Source organism: Megalops cyprinoides, chromosome 9, assembly GCF_013368585.1.
Source record: "Megalops cyprinoides isolate fMegCyp1 chromosome 9, fMegCyp1.pri, whole genome shotgun sequence".
NCBI classification, from domain to species: Eukaryota; Metazoa; Chordata; class Actinopteri; order Elopiformes; family Megalopidae; genus Megalops; species Megalops cyprinoides.
Window position 1 is genome coordinate 36,350,719 of NC_050591.1, and position 19,240 is coordinate 36,369,958.

A 19,240-nucleotide genomic window follows, 5' to 3' on the forward strand; every position below is an offset into this window, starting at 1 on the left:
GGAGCTCTGCGGTGAAGCCAGCCTCCTGCCTTACCTTTCCAGAGCCACGGGCTCTACAGAGCTCCTGCCAAAGTCAGTCTCAGTCAGTGGCATAAATGATAGCTGTCAGACAGACACACCAGACAACTTCCCTTTACTCTAACCCGAGGCCAAAACAGGCCAAGCTTCAGCGTTTCAATAAGTCGCGCGGCGTATTTGTGGCGGCGCTCGGCGTGCGGAAAGAAAAACATTGCTGGTGTCAAATCTGAACTCGAGGTGTACAGTGGCTGAACACCTTTCTCCATCACCGCAGAAAGATTAGATGAGACCAGATCAGAGTTCTAATCAGATTTCTGCCTTCCATGATTTAGGTAACAGTGCCAGTTTGCTCAGTGTTTATCTGACATGCACTTGGGAGCATGAGAGGTTTAATTTGCTTTGCACGGCTCAGAGAGACACAGGCAAGGGCCTGAAGCCCTGCCATAGATCCGAGATGAGGGGCGTTATTGAATGTGAAGCTCGCCGTGACTCCAGAAAAATAACCAGCTGCCGGTCAAAGCAATCTGCCAGCTTCCATGGCAGGCTCTTGCAAAAGAGCGAGGAGGTGGAGAACAATGGGTTAAAAAGCAGATGAGCAAAACATGAGCAAATGAACCACACAGCACGGGTGACTGACAACCAAACATGAACACCAAAGTCGGTGTCACGCTGTGGACTGTTGCCAAATTATGGCGCTAAATATTGGTAATGTACAGGATGCAGCAGGCATAGTGGTAAGGCGCTCTGTATAGGCAGCAATGTGGCATAGTGGTAAGGAGCAGGGCTTGTAACCGAAAGGTTGCCGGTTCAATTCCCCGCTAGGGTACTGTTGCCGCACCTGTGGGCAAGGTACTTTTAACCCGCAACTACCTGAGTAAATATCCATGTGTATAAATGGATAGAATTGTATGTCGCTCTGGACAAGATGACAGTAGGGTAGTGTGTAGTGGAATGGCCTCAAATGTCTTGGATTGGCAGACGTGGTGCGCCAAATTATTTACAAAATGACAGGCAGTTAGATGCAGGTGAGCCAAAATTTTTCTTATGATTTTTCTATGGTTCTTATGATAGTCCTAATTCATAAATGTGACATGTTAGACGTGGTGAGGCAGAATACTCTCTCTCTCCCAGGTTCCCACTGCACAGAGGTGTAAGAGTGAGAAATCTAATGATGTCAGGCCCAGGAGAACTGGCCTACCCAGCATGCTCTCCACCCCGCCTATGGATCGGTTACCCAGGGGCGACTGTGGGAGGCCAGAGGGGAGCGGGGGTCAAGCACCGGGAGGGGCCCAGCTTCTGAGGGCGGGCACACTCGGATCGAACCCTTTTAAACCTTCTCCTGGAGTTGGACTGACCCTGCAGGCCCTTCCTTTTGCTGGACCACTGAGAGAATTCCTCAGCGAGACGCTCCAGTTCACCACCTCGCTGAGGGTGAAGTATTCAGAATGGATTTAGAGCGAGAAAAATTTACAGAGAGACTTGCCTCTGTGCTCTGCTGGCCTCAGTGTCCAGCAGGCGCTATCCTATCTTTACACACCCTCCTTCTCGTAATGGCCTCCCGGGCTCTCCAATACTTGAAGGTGAGGGAGTAGATTACCTCTGCTGTGTTTTAAAGTAGAGTGGTAATCACAGAATAACAGCCCCTGCCTTCCATTGCTAAAAGAAGAGAAGAAGAAAAAAAATCATCGGAGACGAGCACACCTAGGACGACTTCATTAAGTGATCAGAGGAGGGGACAGGGAGGAAATATGAAACACAGAAGGCATGCCGAGAAGAACATGAAGCAGCTCCCTCTGTTCATGTGTGATAAACCTTGAACTTGCCCACTAAAGGACATTACTACAGCTGCACCCATACCAGCCCCCATATCCCCCTGGTGGCCCAAGCTGGGCCTGGCGCAAGCTTATCTCCTGAGAGGAAGGGTGACCTGCGGTACAGGGTTAAGCAGCACTGACACGGCGCCATCACCGGTGCACACGACGCACCGCTGCATGAAAGATGCACGTCTGTGTGTAGGGCTGTTGTATATCACAGACAGCTGATTAACATCGGACTTAGCTTCTATTTCCTGTGAGTCATCATGTTTGGCGTGAGTTCCAATCAGGCCAGTAATAACTATACACCCCGACACAATGACAGAGAGACATAATGTCCCTGCGTCAGCATCACACAATACATTCTAGCCGCTGTCCTCAGCTGGGGACTCCGAGCCACTGCTGTAGTTATCCTCAATGCCGTAACGCCATTGACCTTTATGGAGTAAGACTTTTCTCCGGTTAGAGACAGCCATCTTGCATTCGTCCTCTTGTAGGTTGCAGACAGGCAGATTAATGGACACCCAAGCGCCTGCGAAAAACCCTTTCATTTATTTCAGTCCCAAAACCCCATTTACCAGATGGCGTTTCTGCAGTTTAAGCCCTGACAACAGTTTTTTTTTTTTTTTTTTTGGTGAAATAAATTGTTTGATGATTCCGTTCGTGACTTTTCATTAACTAAAAATGGTGGCAATAAAGATCTGGGAAACAACATCTTTTTTGCATGGGTACACTCGACAATTTTTGTTTGTTTGACAGAAAAACTCAGTTTTAAGCCTGGCATTGTACTTACAAAATGATGTTAAATAATGGGTTACATATATGTGACACTTATTGGCGCAGGCAGACTCTAGATTTATGAATGCAAATTCTTCATGCGTTCGGCTTATGTGTTGCACAACCTTGGTATGAAGGTCAGACAGTATTGTTTTCTCACTAAGGTGAGAAAGGCCAAAGGCCCCTGAAACTGTACTGTGATCAACACAGCAGAGCACAGGATGATCGTAACCATTGAACCAAGCAGAATAATGTTGCTTTAATGAAAGAGTCACAGTGACCTTTTAGTGACCAAAAGGAGGAATTCGGTGTGGGCCGCAACGCACATCATATGTCATATCACAATACATATCTCTTCCTCGGATTCCCTCGATCCACTCTTTTCCCTTCCCACTTTTTCTCTTTCTGTCTCCTCATTCTCTCTGAGTCTCTGTCTCTTTCTATCTCTTCTCTTCCCCCTTCCCTTTCTCTATCATTCTCTCTCTCTCCCCTCCCTCTCTCCCTTTACCTCTCTTGTCTGCCCACCTTCTGTCTCTCTCTTTCTGTCTCCCTTCTGTCTTTTTCTACCTATTTCTCTTTCTCTTTCTCCTTTTTCTCTCTTCTCCCTTCCCTCCCCCTCTGTCTCCCTCTCTCTCTCTCTCTCTTTCTCCGTCTCTCTCTCTCTCTGTCTCTCTCTCTCTCCCTCTCTCTTTCTCCCTCTCTCTCTCTCTCTCTCTCTCTCTTTCTCCCTCTCCCTCTCCCTCTCTCTCCCTCTCTGTCTCTCTCTCTCCCTCTCCCTCCCTCTCTCTCTCTCTCTCTCTTTCTCCCTCTCCCTCTCCCTCTCTCTTTCTCCCTCTCCCTCCCTCTCTCTCTCGCTCTTGCTGGGCAGCACAGGGCATCCTGTGGTGAATATGTGCCTCTGTGACTAGCGTAAACACTGGAGGAACCGTTATTTCTGGCCCTATTTTTCAGTGTAGTGAAAATAAAAGGGTTTCGATCTTCGACAGAAAGTTCAAGAGTATCGAAAAAAACAAGCACGCTTGCAAATATCGATAAACATCCATTATGGTGCTGTGTTTAGCAGAACAAAAGCAATACAAATAGGAATTAATGACATCTGTCCCAGCCTGCAACTAGTGGTGAGCTGGGTCCTTCCATTTAGCCATTTACTTTGCAGCCTAAATGCCAATTTAGTCATCTCTAAATGTCACCTACTGAAGCTGCCAAGCACTTTAGCCCTGTGTCGGGCTTTAATAGATTTTTTAAAAGTGCAGCATACCCTATTCCATTTCTCTTATAGCCAGTTTATCAAAAATGTATTAAATTTCTAAGTGGCCTCTGCCTCTTTGAGCTGATGAATTCATTTGGTGACTCTGATCTATAACCATCAACTATATGTGACTAAATGGTCAATGCCACCTGAAAACATTATGGGCTTAAGGAGCTAAGCAGCTACACTACAATCCTTGACATCATGTGAATATAGGATTTTTTAAAATGGGACTGAAATAATGTCTGCAGCGTTTCTGATGCTGTCTTCATAACACGCAGATGTAGGCGTTGTGATGGTGCCCTTAAGAGAAATACCACAGCACCGAGCAGTCTCGGCCTGATTGTTTGACTCCGTGGGCAGCTAAGGATAAACAATTCAAAACTCTCATTAGCATATTCAGCTTTTAAACAAAATTTAAGAAAACATGAAGGCTGAACTGGTCATGCATCCAGCCACAGATTTACAAGGAAGCTCACTGTTAGCTTCCAGGAGCATCTGGGTGTCAGAAAGCACTGTGGGCTTAGCTTTGTATCGTAATTTATAGCCCTTATTGATTTTATTCATTTGTTTCATTTTATTTAAATCAGAACAACAATGAAGGTTTCATAAATAATAGAGGAAGAAAAAAATAAATATCACTACAAAAATAGAGCTTAAGGGAGCAGCTGACTGCTTCGTAGAGGCAGCTAGATGTGTGTGTGCTCTGCTCAGCAACTGAAGCTATTTGTTTGACGCCCATTATTCCTACATATACGAATACAATATTCATCTTTGGGCACAGCCCTAATAAAAGTCTACGACTGTCATGCATGTTCCACATGTGGAGGAAAACACACAGGCACAAGCGGACGAGCCATTCATCCAGACAAACCCAAGTGGAACAGAAGATTGGACAGTGGCAACGACAGCGCTGCGATTACAGGATTGTCCACTGCATCACATGAGACTTTCTTTTAACACACCACCCATGTCCTCAAATCACCTGCTGGGGTTTTGCATGCGCTGGGACCCCCCCCCACCCCCCCATCCCCCCCCCCCCCCCCCCCCCCCCCCCCCGGAACGAAAACACTCCTTTTCTCACAGTGTAAATGGTACCGGCTGGAGTTTGTTTTTTATGCTTTTTTCCTTGTATGCTGCAGATTTTTATTTTTATTTATTTATTTTTTAAATCGATGTTCGCAGTATGTTTGTCTCTCAGAGACAAACCCTGCACTCCCGCAGGAGAGCAATAACAGAGAGCAATAACAGAGACGAATGAAATTCTCCGTTCACATGCAGGCTGAAGGGACCCCCCCACAGCACCAGAGTGGAGTAGCCACTCATTGGAGGACACCTGCAAGTGCCTGTCCAATTTCAGGATGCCCGAGAGGAGTGAGGCACGGGGACCCTGGGCTGACCTACACATCTCTATCCCCATGTGCCCATTTATTTTGCCAATGCAGGCTCCTGCACATCATTTCCTGATGAGACGGCTGCAATCAGACCCGGGCCACAGAGCTCGAGCTGCGTTCAAGGTGAACACCTTAAACACTGAGCCGCTGGAAGCCATGTGTGGCATTTTAAAGGGGGAGGGCGCTGACACCCTCTGAGGCAAGATGCCCCTATGCCTGAGCACCCTGCAACCCTATGGCCAGCAAGAATCAGGCTGATTAAGAGAGTTTACGTTTGTATTTATTCATTTGGCAGCTGCTCTTATCCAGAGCAGCTTATATCGTGCTTCAAAGACACACCAGGCTGAGAATTATGTCTGCTGGTTTGGTTTGAAAGGATCCTTTGCTGTGAAGAACTGGGGAAGAGAGAGAGAAAATGTATTTTAAATTTGACAGGCAGAAAAGAACAGCGCAGCCCTAAGTGTGACAGTGTGTCTGCTAATGTCCACTTACCACATCCAGCATTGAATCATGTACTTAACTGCAGAACTGCAGGAGAGGGGAGAAGCTGAGTTAGTCTCTGAACGGGCGGAGATCCCTCCCACAAGCCAGGTGTCCTACACCAGCAGTATTACCACCTGCTGGGCTTCAGATACCCAGCACTTACGGGAAAACGCCTGATCACCAAAGGGATTAACATTTGCATACAGATTCATACAGCTAGGCACAGTCACCCTGATAGCATCCTCAGATTGCTATGTTTTTGGAGCGGGGGGATCCGAAAAAAATAAAAAAATAAAATAACACAGTCATCTTAGCTGCTCAGGGAAACAAAGCACTGCTGTAATCCCTGCTCGGACAGGATTGAGTACAACTCCAGATCTCGATAAGATAACAGACCCATGGAACGGAGCTGAATCTCGCCGGCTCGGCGTCTCCAGGCCTGTGCGACACGGGTTTGAGTCGATCGTTCCCACACGGAGGATCGTATCAGGGCTGGCTGCCTGGCGTCACACTCTGGCACACACACGCGCACAGGTGTGTCAGTGGTCACATGCAGACACAGGTGAAGGGTGACGGAGGGTGGCGGAAGGTGCAGGGACAGTACTGTACCTTGGGTGGTGACTGGGAGGGTGGTGGTGGTGGTGGTGGTAGTTGTGGGTATAGGGGTAGTGGTGAGCGCATCTGGATGGGGGAAAAAAATAAAGAAAAAATGACACAAAGAAATAATAAACAAACAATGCAAAAATAAATCAAAATGGAAAATCAGCCACAGAGCAAGCAGGGGTTGTGCATGATGGGCTTTGGAAGCTTACTGATGGACACTCTTCCAGCTAGGAATTCCTGTGATCAACTGGTCCAAATGCATTGCATTCATGGGGTGTCATCTATGCTCAATCGGTCAGTTTTTCCTCTTTTTACGATTGTAGATCCACGTTTGAGATCAATTTGGAGTTCATGGCACTGCTCCATTGTTAATACTTATTTTTACTTATGTATATTTTCTTTTCCCTGCCTTTAATGCACTTACAATGACATTATGACTCCTGAGTACAAAAGTATCAGAGAGCAGAATGACCATGTGTATATGTGCTGATATGTGTGTTACAGGCTAAATAACTAGCTATTTAGCTTGCAATGTGTGCAATCTTGGTATCAACATGATTTTCGTAATGACCCTGAAAATTGACCAGAACTGTAGTATTGTGTATATTTAGTATTGTGTGTGTGTCACGTCTCTGTTGGCCATTACAACACTTTTTAACATCTCCTATTTTTTTTAACTATTCATAATGACGATACTCATACTCTGCCAGACCAAAGATAGCTTGTCTACCTTTCACTCTTTCTCCTGCACTTCCAGGGTGATGTCCTGTAGACCCACCTCCTAAGTCTGGATACTAACACCTTATCGGTCCTCTGTTGTCTTATTGTACTTGAAAAGTGTTTGGTTCCATTCTTCCGTAGTCAGCTACTTTCCTGGTTATGCACAATCCACTCCTCTTGGATGGAGCTGTAGCTGTCTTCGGTATAATGGCATCCTTCTTCATTTCAGTTTGATATAAACATGCTTTCACTCATAAGTAGCATCCATCACACCTCTGGCACCCCTAATTCACTGCACTTAATTTTTTAATGATCTCTCTCAGCAGTACAGAGCTTTGAAAGCCCTGTATGAGAAGTGCTTTATAAATGACCAGCACCACTAATATTGATCTGTGTTTAGCGTTTGTGTCACTGGGGTCAGTGAACTATTTTACTGCCATTGAAGCAGAGCAGGTGGTGTAGCCACACAGAGGGGAAAGAGGAAGATGAACCATCACTATTAAAATGGTGTCCTACTTTAATCAGACAAAGCAAATAGGCCCTGCTCTACACTTAACTGTCATTAGGACCACTGAGATTACAGCAAACCTTTCTGTGATGGAGTCATTGCAGTAAACCATTCTGCCCTGCAGTTACCATGCCGTCGCTTCCACGCTTGAGCTCGCATGCGAGAACTCCCTTCTTTCCTCTCTGCCACTGGCTCAGTACTTCAACCTCAGAGTTCCATCCTCAATTTTGATTGGCTATGCTGCAACGTGTGGAGAGACTGACATGTGGTAACTTTGACACCCCCAGCTGATCATGATAACAGGTTTCAAAGCCATGCAGCAAAACCAGTGGGGCTTTGAAGGAGACCCAGCAGATCACATGGGCAATTACATAGAGGCTGTACAGTCTTTTGCACTTAACCTGCGATCCTCACATTTAGGCAATCATGGCTAAATATTATCCATATTTACTCTATGAATGTGCATTCCTGAACTGCAAAGCATAATTAACAAATTATACCAGTTAAGTCCTACATAAAGTCTCATGAACTTACTATAAGACAACAACGCACATACACAAAAATAATGTAAAAAAGTAAAAAAAAAAAAACGATGTGGTGGAAAATGTATGGCATATAGCATATGCATGGTAATGGACAACAAGACAAACATAAGTATGAGGGAAATGAAGAGACCAGTCACAGGAGACCTTTTCACCATTATTTTGCTCATCGTATGAAATATATCTACTCCTCTTTGTGGCTGTGCAGGGACGTGGCTGACACACTTTTGGCACTGCGTAACACCTGAATGTCGCCAAAACACCAGCGTTTCAGCACCGGAGGACCCCAATCAAGGCCTTTCAGGGAGGGCGAATGAATAAATGCAAACCGGAGTGGAATCGGGGGGAATGGTGGGTTCTTCCGCTGCACAAACAGCGAGGGGGGCAGGGAGGGGACGCCAATGTTTTCCTGTCTCAGACAGACACCAGGCCCCTTGCTGGGGAACATCAGCGGCAGGCGAAATTGGCTGGCTGTCTCCATCCCTTTATTGTCTGTGGTCCATCAAAAGAGCTCAGTAGGGGCCCAAACACTTCCCAGCTAATGATAAAACATCAAGGAGAACATAATGTCGCTGGAAACGGGAGCTCTGGAGCTGCGTTCGCCGATGAAAACCTTTCGGGGGGTCTGGGGGATGGATGTCACGCCTCGTGACTGATTGCAGCTGGCTTGGAAATGTCAGTGTCTGCGGGCAAAACAGCGTGTGCAGGGAGAGAGGGTCAGCGCAGACCTTTCCGTCGGATGTGGCGCTCATAACTGTCTGCCTAACGGGACTCTGGCTATGGTCAGTTTGCAGTTTGAGTGATTCTGGGTTCAGCCTCCGAGCACTGGGAGATAAGAGGTGGAGAACATTTCGTATTTTCAATGATGCTTTTACCTACCAGGTGGATAGTTGCGAGTCATTTCTGGGATGATGCAAGAATCAAAGCATACCTTTTGCCTAACAAATAATTTTGATACACCATGGTGTGTTTATGGAGTGTGTGGTATGTGTGTAGAGTGTGTGTGTGTGTGTGTGTGTGTTGGTCACATGTCACTGCTCCAGGTCCGGAACCAGGTCTCAATCTTAATCTTCATACATCTTCATACATAAAATCTCACTCTTCAGAATATCTCAAACTTACTGATACTCAGGATAGGCACTGGTTCTAACCGCCTACCTATAACAGATTCTGAGTCCCAAATTCTACCTTTGTTTTGTGTGGATGATGAACCTTGCTGTTTTCATCGTTATCATTACAGAGTCCGCCCACCATGCTAAATCGCTGGGACCCATTTAACTGTCAGAGCCATTAAAATGCACTGTAACAGATTATGAGCTGTGCAACAAATTCAAGTACAGCTTTAATGAGAGTACACTATCATAAAGCGCCACATATTGCTCCAAAAGAGGGCCTGAAAAATCAAACCATTCAAAGCTGTACCAAACGGCTATGCAAATAATGTAATTTCTTCAACAAACATCTTGATTCAGATATTCAGTTTAGCAAAGACTGCAGCATAATGACTTTGCATAAGCGCATAGCAAAAAAAAAAAACAAAACTTGCACACACTTGTACAGCTAACAGATCCTGTGATGTAGGTTTTTTGAACTGTGGATACTAAAACTAAAAACTAAAAATAAAAAGCCATCACATTTCTATCAAAGTTCAAAACAAGCAACTGGCATCCATGTTATGAAATACATTTTTAAAGAAACATTTTTTCTCGATTCAAATGTATCAATTTGGAAAAGGAAGAGAACATTAGTTTCAGTATGAATCACTTTGAACTGATCACCAGATGCATGAAAAGAGCTCTCAGAGTACTTTTTATTTAAAGTACATTTGATTACTATTATTTTACTATTTATTACTTTTCTGAACACATAGTACTTACAGTCTTTTGCAGTAAATGTATCTATGTTATTCTATTAGACAGCTGTACATGCAATAGTGATTGTGGCAGGGTGAAGCAAGACTTCAGAACAAAACTGTGGGAATTCTGTTATACTCCTCCCTAGTAAGAGTTTTACATTGCAGTAAATAACCCCTATGGTACATTCCCCCTCTACCAGCTGTAGACACGCATTCAAGATATGTGGAAGTGCCCCAAAAAATCTAATTAATGGGAAAAAACTTAGATTACTGTGGGGGAAAGATAAGAAAGAACCTCGACCAAAAATTCTGAGAATTTTGGGTCAGTGAAGTATATCTTGGACTATCAGATTTTCAAAGGAAAGGGTTTATCCAGAGGACTAAGCTTGGAGCCCTGGCTGAATGAGTATCACTGAATGAATGAGTCAGAAAAGGATGGGGCCTGATGCCAGTTCTAATGTCTGCACTGCCGTGCTGTCGTAGAGCATGGATCGCCTGACGCAAGCTAACAGATGCCCACGGCCCAAGATTGTGGACTCCAACAGCCTCAACCACAAACCCATGTGCAGACCAAACAGGAGATCTCTCTTCTCTGGGAAGGACAGGGGGCATGCAGGGGACTAGCTGCGGAGCTGAATTTTGCACAGTATTTGAAAGGGGGAGTAATTTAAGAGATTTCCATGTCTCCCGTGTCAATAAAACTTTTATTGATCACTGCCTGCCGAAGGAGAGTGGTTTCCTGCCTGAGACCACAGTGACTTACAGCAACAGACTGTCAGTGCTGTGTGTTTTTTTTTTCTTTTTGTTTTTGCTAACCTTACTGACGATTCACTGTGGATTATATTTGTCAAAGGTCAAAGTGTGGACAGCCCACAGGGTTCAGACATGGAAGATTCACCCTGCCAAGCATCTGTTTGTTTACAAATGCTGCCAGTGCAGAAATCACCTCTTGGACCCTGGGATTTTGATCTCTGTCATGTGTACAAATGTAGTATTCTTTGCAGAATGTGACTGGGAAAAGCCATCCACACAAATGAGGATGCATTTTTTCCATAGGGATGCACAACATGAAGGTATTATACATTTATTTATGTGATAGCAGTTACCTATCAGCTTCTGAAAAGCTGTCAATATTAATCACATTCTCATGCTGCAGAACATTATTCAGTTTCCTCACTAAAAAAAACAATACTTGGGATGTTATGCAGTTAAAGTTTTGAGGAAAAAGGAAAATGCGATTTTAAAATTCAAATATTTAAATATTTAACCCCTAAGGTTAAAAATACATTGTTTCTTTTTCACTTGTATTTGATTAGCCAAACCACACGTTGGCTTCTGCAAATTTATTTTTACGGTTAGAGACATATAGATGTATTCTAGGCCAAAAGGGTCTTGTGTTTCAAGGTAGCAGGTACGCTACAAAACTGGAGACAAATAAATGGAAGTTTAACTGCTGAGTTGAAAGAATATCAAAGGAAAAACACAGGAAACTGTGACGATTATCCTTCCATGAACACTCCTGTCTGAAAACTTGCCTTGGGGCAAGTGTGTCAATAGCAGAACAAAAAAGTGGAAACGGATCGTTTACCCTAAACTGGCTTCCACACGTATATCTTTTACAGGTAACCCTCTTCACCAAAAGAAACAAAAAGAATCCATGAATAATACTGAAGATCTGAATCTGACTTTTTAATGGTGTCTCCACCAATCAAATCCACCATATACAGTGTAAGAAGCAGTTCTATTTATATGATTTTTGACAAGAAACAAACAAACAAAAAAATCCCCAGACGCTGAGAATGCTGGGAACTCAACCGGCCAAAAACCAGAGCCAAGAGGAGAACCTGACATGGACTGTTTCAGAGGTATGCAAAGGTCCCTCTGCGGCACAGGGTGACGGGATCCTCAGACCTGCGTTCCACACACAGGGGTGCAGGGCAGGGCCAAGGGAGACGCGGGTGACACCTGAGTGCTGGTACGGAAAGGTAAAACAGCAGACGGGGGATTGATAAGGTATAACAACCACCCGGGAATGCTGCATAAAAAAACAATCAGGGTAATAGGCTGGGCACTGCAGGGGGGCTTGTCTGCTGGTTCCTCCCCCAGAGCTCCCTCTGTATCAGGTCTGCTTTACATATTTCTACAAGCAGTCTTACTCCACATCTGCCAGGCCTTCTGCAACGGAGAGAAAGGGGAGAGAGTAACCTGGCAAGGCCTCTCATTTTGTTTTTGTTTTTTGCCGCTTCAGGGTCAGGAATAATGAGGAATGTTTCTATAGTTTTAGATACTTATGTAACTCAAAAATGCCCTCCTACAATGCAGATGAATTACAGGCTGTAAATATTAAAAACCACAGAACAATTGTGTAATTTGACACCAACATACATTACGATGATGACATCACATAATTGTTTTACACGATGTGAGCTACGTACTCCCCAAGCATTTCTTGAGAACAAAGTTTGGAAAGACTTTACACTGTTGACCTCATACTAATGTAACAGCAATGTAATTACTGTAGGTACACAAGTGTAACGGCACATTAAATAATAACTAGACAGAATCTATTGGGGGGAATTACGCTTACACAAATTGCACAACTCTGCCACTCATTACTGAATATATGGTTTTGCAACATTGTGTTCTTGTACACCTTTTTAATATTTAACAATATTATTGCACTGGCATAAGACAGTAACTCAAATTGCATAATTCTACCATCCATGTATAATTAGCTACACTGTGATTGTTAGAGGTTGCAATAGGTTGTTACACACTCACTCCTGAATTAATTACAGTAGTTACCCTGCTATAAGGTCTCCTTCATGCAGAGGGTAACTAACTCACAGAACAGACGATGCACCGTTTGAACTCTAACTGGTGACACAAGCGTTTCCCTAGAAACAGCAGAATACAAGAAAGTAAACAAGCAATTTAAATTATTCCAGTAAGTGATGGAATACATACAGCAGAAAAAAAAACAGTACACGGAGTTAATAAAATACCCTGGAGTGAACAGCTTCATTAAAGGGGTTGGCTATTTGTTCCTTTTGAGCCTCTGTCTGTGATATGCCCATGGGGCTATGTCAGGATTTACCCAGTACCCCTAACCTGCACAGTGCATGGTTTGATAGAAGATTGATGGGCACTTTCAACTCATTTCCCAGGAAAAAAAAATCAGAACTAATAAAAAAAAGTTTCTGCAGTAGCCTAAGGTGAACCTGTGAAGATTACTCTTCTGAAGAATTTAAACAATAACCTTTTGTTAATGGCAAGCACACGTGCACACACACACACACACACACACACACACCATTAAGCCAAAAACATTATGCTAATGTATTCTGTGTATTGTGTTGTATTTTCTGGAATGCTAAATGGTAAAATTTCATTATCAAATAGTTTTACTTGACTATGGGAGGAATTGAAAGATGAATACGTCTACCAGCAGATGATCTCAGCCAGTGAGAAGAAGTGAGCAAATCAAACAGTATCTGAGGAGCAATGAGGAAAAACAAAGTTTTGCTTTCTTCCAGGAAATTAACACACAATCTGACTGCATCCCAATGGTACCCAGTGAAAGAAATCTAAAGCAGAAGTTTTCATCTCCAAAAAATCCCACATTAATGGTACCATAGAGTACCTGAATTTTGTTTTGTAAATGAAGCATGTTTATCATAATAACTTTAAGCACAACTTAACTAATTGCTCCAGAGAATGATTATCATTGAAAACAACATCTACAAGTAAAATTCTGATCATAACAGCAACCACAAATTCTCTGCACATTAGAAAACCAAGGTATACAATGTTTATTGGTTCAGTCTCCATCAGCATGTTGGTGTCTGTTGGTGATAATATTACAAGTGTGTATTTAACTTTGGAAAGTATGAGGTCAATATAAGGCTGAGAGTGAAGTATCAGGAAATAATTACAAAAATATTAACTACAAAATGCTATGGGAGTTTCATTGTTCAGGGAGCCGTAATAATGTGTGAACGTGCATGCGCGCACACACACACACACACACACACACACACACACACACCCCAAAATTTTGACTACTACTCTATTCTTACTGACTCTTACTTTTTGGGAATGCCAGGTGTATGATGTAAGAGAACATATGACAATTAGCAAGAGGAATATAAGATAAATGTCTGATGTTTTTTGGTAGTGTGACCACTTAAATATGCTGAGAAAGGATCAGGCCAGAAAATTAACAGCACAGACTTAGCGTTAGACTACTCCTTTCACACCATCCCAGCTTCCAGTTGTGGCTGGAAGACTGTGATTGTAGAACTATGCAAACAATGAATGTTGTGGTTTATAAGGAGCTGTAGAAACACCACCTTCCTTCACAGTTTACCAAACAGCAGGCATTAGAGGGGCCCAGAGAGATTCCACACATCACACATCAGCACAGGAGAACACAACTGATGAGAAGTGAGAAGGGCACCAAAACATACAGTGAATGCTGTCTGACGCTTATGCGCAAAACAGAACTTGCAAAATATCCTTCTGCACATTCCGATAGGGGCAGGATAGCCTTATCAAGTTACGGACAGGTGCACTGTTCCGATGACAACACCTAATTAGGGGCAAATGATCTAAAACTGGTGCAGAGATTGAATGGACGGGGGGGGGGTTGGTTGGGGCTGTCACAGTGGCACGAGCCGTAATGGGGGCCGGTGTTCGCTGGCTATAGCGGTATCGCTGCCATTAATTACTGGGCGCTCACAATGGATGATGCTGGAGGAAATCCCAATAATGCTAACTCCATCTTCCTGTGGAGGAGAAACAGGAGCAGCAGTGACGGGCCAGAGAGGGGCTGTCCAATACCAGCAGAATTCTGTGGCAGGGCTGGGTTTTTATTGGGTTAGGACAACTCCATAAACTCGTTACACTCCTCTGGGGTATATCAGCTTCCACTGCGGGGCTTTCTGGATGGGTGTGTAAATTGCTTTAGAAATGCATCGCAAGGAATGCATTTTTCACTGTAACTGGTTTAGTCTTAGCAGCCCTGCAAGTGTCCTCCATCACTCAGCTTGGCAGAGCTCAGAAACAAACAGATTAAAGGACTCTACCTCAGCCCTGCATCTGTCTCTGCCCTATATCTACCACTCACCAAGGGCACGGAACAGCCTATCAGGGGAAAGCAAGGCATCTGGGGTACACGCCGCTCCACCGACAGAAACACTGTCCCCCGACATCGACTCTGAGCTTCACTTTGGCTTGGAGGGCTGGGCTGGCCTGCCAACTTAAGACCATCTGAGAGTCTTATGAGGCTTCAAATCTTTTGTTTTGCAGCACAATGGCAGGGATTTTAGAGGAACAATGGCATGACCGAACGAATGCACAACCAGTCTGCTGGATGACAAATGAAATGTCATAAAGGGTCTGCAGAAGATGGCAGGGATAATTATGTACTGCTCAGCAGTATTTAGAAAACATGAAACATGTTGTGTTGCATATATTAAAAGGAAAAGAAAAATATATATCAACAAAGCCTTGCAGTATCACCTAAGATTAAGTAACACCCTGAAGCAATAGTTCTTGACGTGTAATTGCTTTGAAGTTCAACAATTCTCAGAAACTCCTTTTTCAGAATAAAAGGTGATCAATATTCAGGGGGTGTTGGATGAGTAATCAAACACTTCCTTCAGCCTCTTCGCAACTGTTACGGAACGAATTAGTGGGCGAGCGCAAATTATATATAGAAAATACATATATACACATACACAAAATGATCAGTTTGGTGCCGGTACAAGAGCGCAGATAATGTCGGGGCTGCGGAGTTTTTAATAAGCAGATGCCAACCTCTTATTTGATGGAAGGACAATTATAAAAGTGCAGAAACAATCAGACGTGGCTGCCGCCCGCCTCTCCTTCCCTGCGTCTGTGCGGAGAATATTTCAGGCTGCCAGAGAGCTCCGTTAAAGGCTCCCCGCTCAGGTGGGGGTGTCAGGGTACATGATGCCAGATTAACCACTGACAGCCGAGGCCTGGCGCCTTGTTTCCGCATTAGCAATTCTAATGTTCAACATGATGCACAGATGTAAGATGATAGATATTTCAGGACCAGACGTTAAAGGTATCAAAGTCCAGACTCTGTTACGCTGGGCTCTCCTGTAATGTGAGGGGACCTCTCCGTAATGCTGTCTCGTTATAAATACACGGTGCCAGCTTTTTCTCAAATGCTTTTTCCCCGCTTTATGATAGGAAGAAAGAAACAGCCAACGGCTATTTTGTAAACTACAAGTAACACAATCCACTACAGTGGAGTGTGCTCTCGTTGGAGGATAGGCTCAACTCCACTAATGCCATCTGAGCAACTGAGGTATCGCAGAATGCCTGAGTACAGAGATGAGGAAGCCCTGGCTCTCCTCCTTGCCAACATGAGCTTCCAGTCATTGTGGACAGATCGCAAAGCCGGGTCCAAACCTGGTGCTGTGGGGCTCAGCCTGCACTCGAGACACTTGCCTTGGTGACTAAGCCACTTGGGAGCCCTTGCTAGCCTTGTTTCTTGGCTCTTCTTGTTTTACTTTGGATAGAGAAAATTCTGGAACAATGGGGAAATTCCACACTCTAGAACAATGGATAAATCACAGGCCAGTGTGAACTCAGCCAGACTGATTTTGCAAAGCAAACACCAAGCTACCCATGTTTTCTCCCAAATCCTGCACTGGGTGAACACACAGAAAACACAGATTTCTGTGGATACATTGTTGTGTATAATTGATGGGATTGAGGGATCAGCAGCTTGAGGCGAGCCTTCCCTTGGTGATATGTTTCCATGACATAGTCTATTTTTTGCCTTTAATTGCTAGTGTTGAAAACGCCAATATGGTATTTTCGATTCCTGTTCAAGCTCGTTGTTGTGCTCTGTTCATTGTAAAATGTAACCACTGCTACATGGATATTTTGAGCCTTGCAGAAACACTTTTTTGTGTCTGTTTATGTTTCCTAGACTAGCACTGATTGCTCTCTCCACAGACTGCTTCACATAAGCAATATCAAAAGTAACTGAGGGAGCAAATGCAACTATTCTGATTTGAAATGAAGTTCGGTTATGGAATAATAGAACTAGCTGGAACTGACCGTAAAGCTCTGTTAGGGAAATAACCTGCTATGGGCTGAAGTACACATTTCCAGCACGTACACTGAAGATTAACTGTGATGCATTATGGACACTGTGATGTAGTGACTGTGTGACATATGGTAATGTATGTACTTGTCCTCCCTTAGTTTTCTAGGCTGTCTAGTTCCAAGTTAGCACATGTGAACTTGTGATAGTTCTTGAATGGTGTTGTGCTCACGCTTAATGGCCTGGGAGTGCTGCTAGCCTGCTCTGACACGGTTACTCATTTAACTTGGATGGATACACTTCTTTCCTCTTGTGCTGGAAGTAACTCTGGATAACAGTGTTTGGCTGTCGGATGGGCAAGTGTGTTTTTTTAGAGCCTCATACATACCGTATACGTAGAGGATGTAGTCATCGTAAGACTCTCCGACTGAGTTGGACGCCACGCAGCGGTACGTTCCGTTGTAGGACTTGTTGAGGTTCTCGATCAGCAGGTCGGTGCCCGTAATGACCGCGTGGGAGGGAACGTCGTCGTCCACCTTCACCCAGTTGATCTGCTGGGGCCTAGAAGGCACAAACGACACGGGTCATTATCACGGTCACCCACAGCGACTCACCCGGCCATCACAGCCGTTATTCCTCCTCCTGTTGTACAGACGGATATCTCACGGGGAGATTCTCCCTCTCGCACTTATCCTCAGCAACGTCCCCCAGGACACAAACCCACAGCCACTGATTCACAAGCCAAAAATACCCCATTACACCTGTAAACTGCAACTTTCCACTTCTTTCCAGTCAGTTTAAGTGGTGAACTTTCTTGGGGTGACACTTTTGAATGCTGGCAGGAAATACTTGTAAATGCATTCAATTGTCAGTGGTCAGCTGAACTTTCTCCACTGTCTTCCTGCAGTCTTAGGATGTCAATAAGAGTGTTCATAGCTTGTCAAATGTAAGTATGTGGGATGACAAGATATCTCAATATAGCAAATATAGTTTATTAGCTGTCCAGGATGCGGAATGTTTCATTAATGCACCCCCTTGAAACCCGACCTCCTCCTTAACTTAGATGGTGATCTTAGCCCAGTCACCGAGCCAGGGTGAAACAGAGAGTGAGTCGGCTGCCTTGCGACTGATGGTCTGTGTTAACATACACCTGCATCTGTCCTGCCCGGCAATATTCAGAACTGCTCTGCTGGGTTCCACAAGGACCAGCGTACGGCAAAAAAACAAAGAGCCGTGAGAAGGAAGGCAGCGTAAACACTCTCACTTTAACACTGCTTTGCAGGGCTGTTTTGTCTCCCCAGGGCTGCAATGCTTTAAGTTCTGTGTTGGTTTTGGTTTTAAACCGGCTTCCTTCTGATTGAAACGCTTTGCAAATATGTTTTTATTTAACTTCAGACAAAGGTTTGGTTGAGCTCAACACTGTAGTTCCACTATCTTTGTGAGAAACATATCTGAGGGAAAGGCATCTGTGTGAGCTTCACGTTGAAGGATTAAAAAAAAGAAAAACTCGAGGAGACAAAATATGGGGTGGGGGGAGAATGTGTGCAGCATACACATTCCATCTTCCTCAGATGGAGCAAAAAACAGACCCCCCCTCCCCAAAAGAAAAAAAAAGAAACTGGTTTATTGAAAGGCAGAGATTGGAAACACACAGGGAGAGGGACAGTGGGGAAAACTGAATACAAATCAACACACAACTGACCCAGCATTATCTGACCGTGCGGACTGCCGGCTTTCAATGCCCTCCCAGTCGTATTGATTGGACTTTCATCTTTACAAATTAATTTGGAAGTATTGGAGACATCCCCCCCTAACCCGTCCTGCACCCCCCCCCAGGCCTCAGGCTCCTTTCAAATGTCCGTCTCAATTTTGGAAGGTAATGATTCCCTTTGAAACAGAAAGGAAGATGTTACAGTCTTTTATTCTGACTTTGATGACAACACCGAGAGGCCGACTCTCAGCAAGAGGAAGAAAACCAGGACAACAGGGGTGATGCACGAATCGTGATTTCCAGCGAGGCCTCTTAACTGAAGCGCGGCCTGTGTCTGGCCTTTCAATTTCTGCTGCACATCTGAAACAGTCAACGCACATGGTGAGACACATCTGATACATGTAAACCGGGAAACACATCTTCCTTTTATGCCACGGTCATAATATGAGCATTGTAATGCGAGAGCCATTTCTGATGTC

At 44.3% G+C, this 19,240-nt stretch overlaps 1 protein-coding gene across 4 annotated transcripts in view; it reads right to left on the bottom strand.

Annotated features, from left to right (window-relative positions):
- Positions 1-19,240, bottom strand: part of cadm1b (cell adhesion molecule 1b) — a 285,341-nt gene that overhangs the window by 25,697 nt on the left and 240,404 nt on the right. For 2 of the 4 annotated variants that reach the window (XM_036536048.1, XM_036536047.1), the window contains 2 exons: positions 17,439-17,611; positions 5,789-6,416 (listed from right to left, as the gene is read on the bottom strand). In XM_036536048.1, the coding sequence (XP_036391941.1) occupies positions 6,046-6,416; positions 17,439-17,611 (544 nt within the window). In that variant the 3' untranslated portion in view covers positions 5,789-6,045. Of the gene's footprint in view, positions 1-5,788; positions 6,417-17,438; positions 17,612-19,240 lie in introns of those variants that run through there. The other 2 variants (XM_036536051.1, XM_036536049.1) reach the window with 1 other exon arrangement.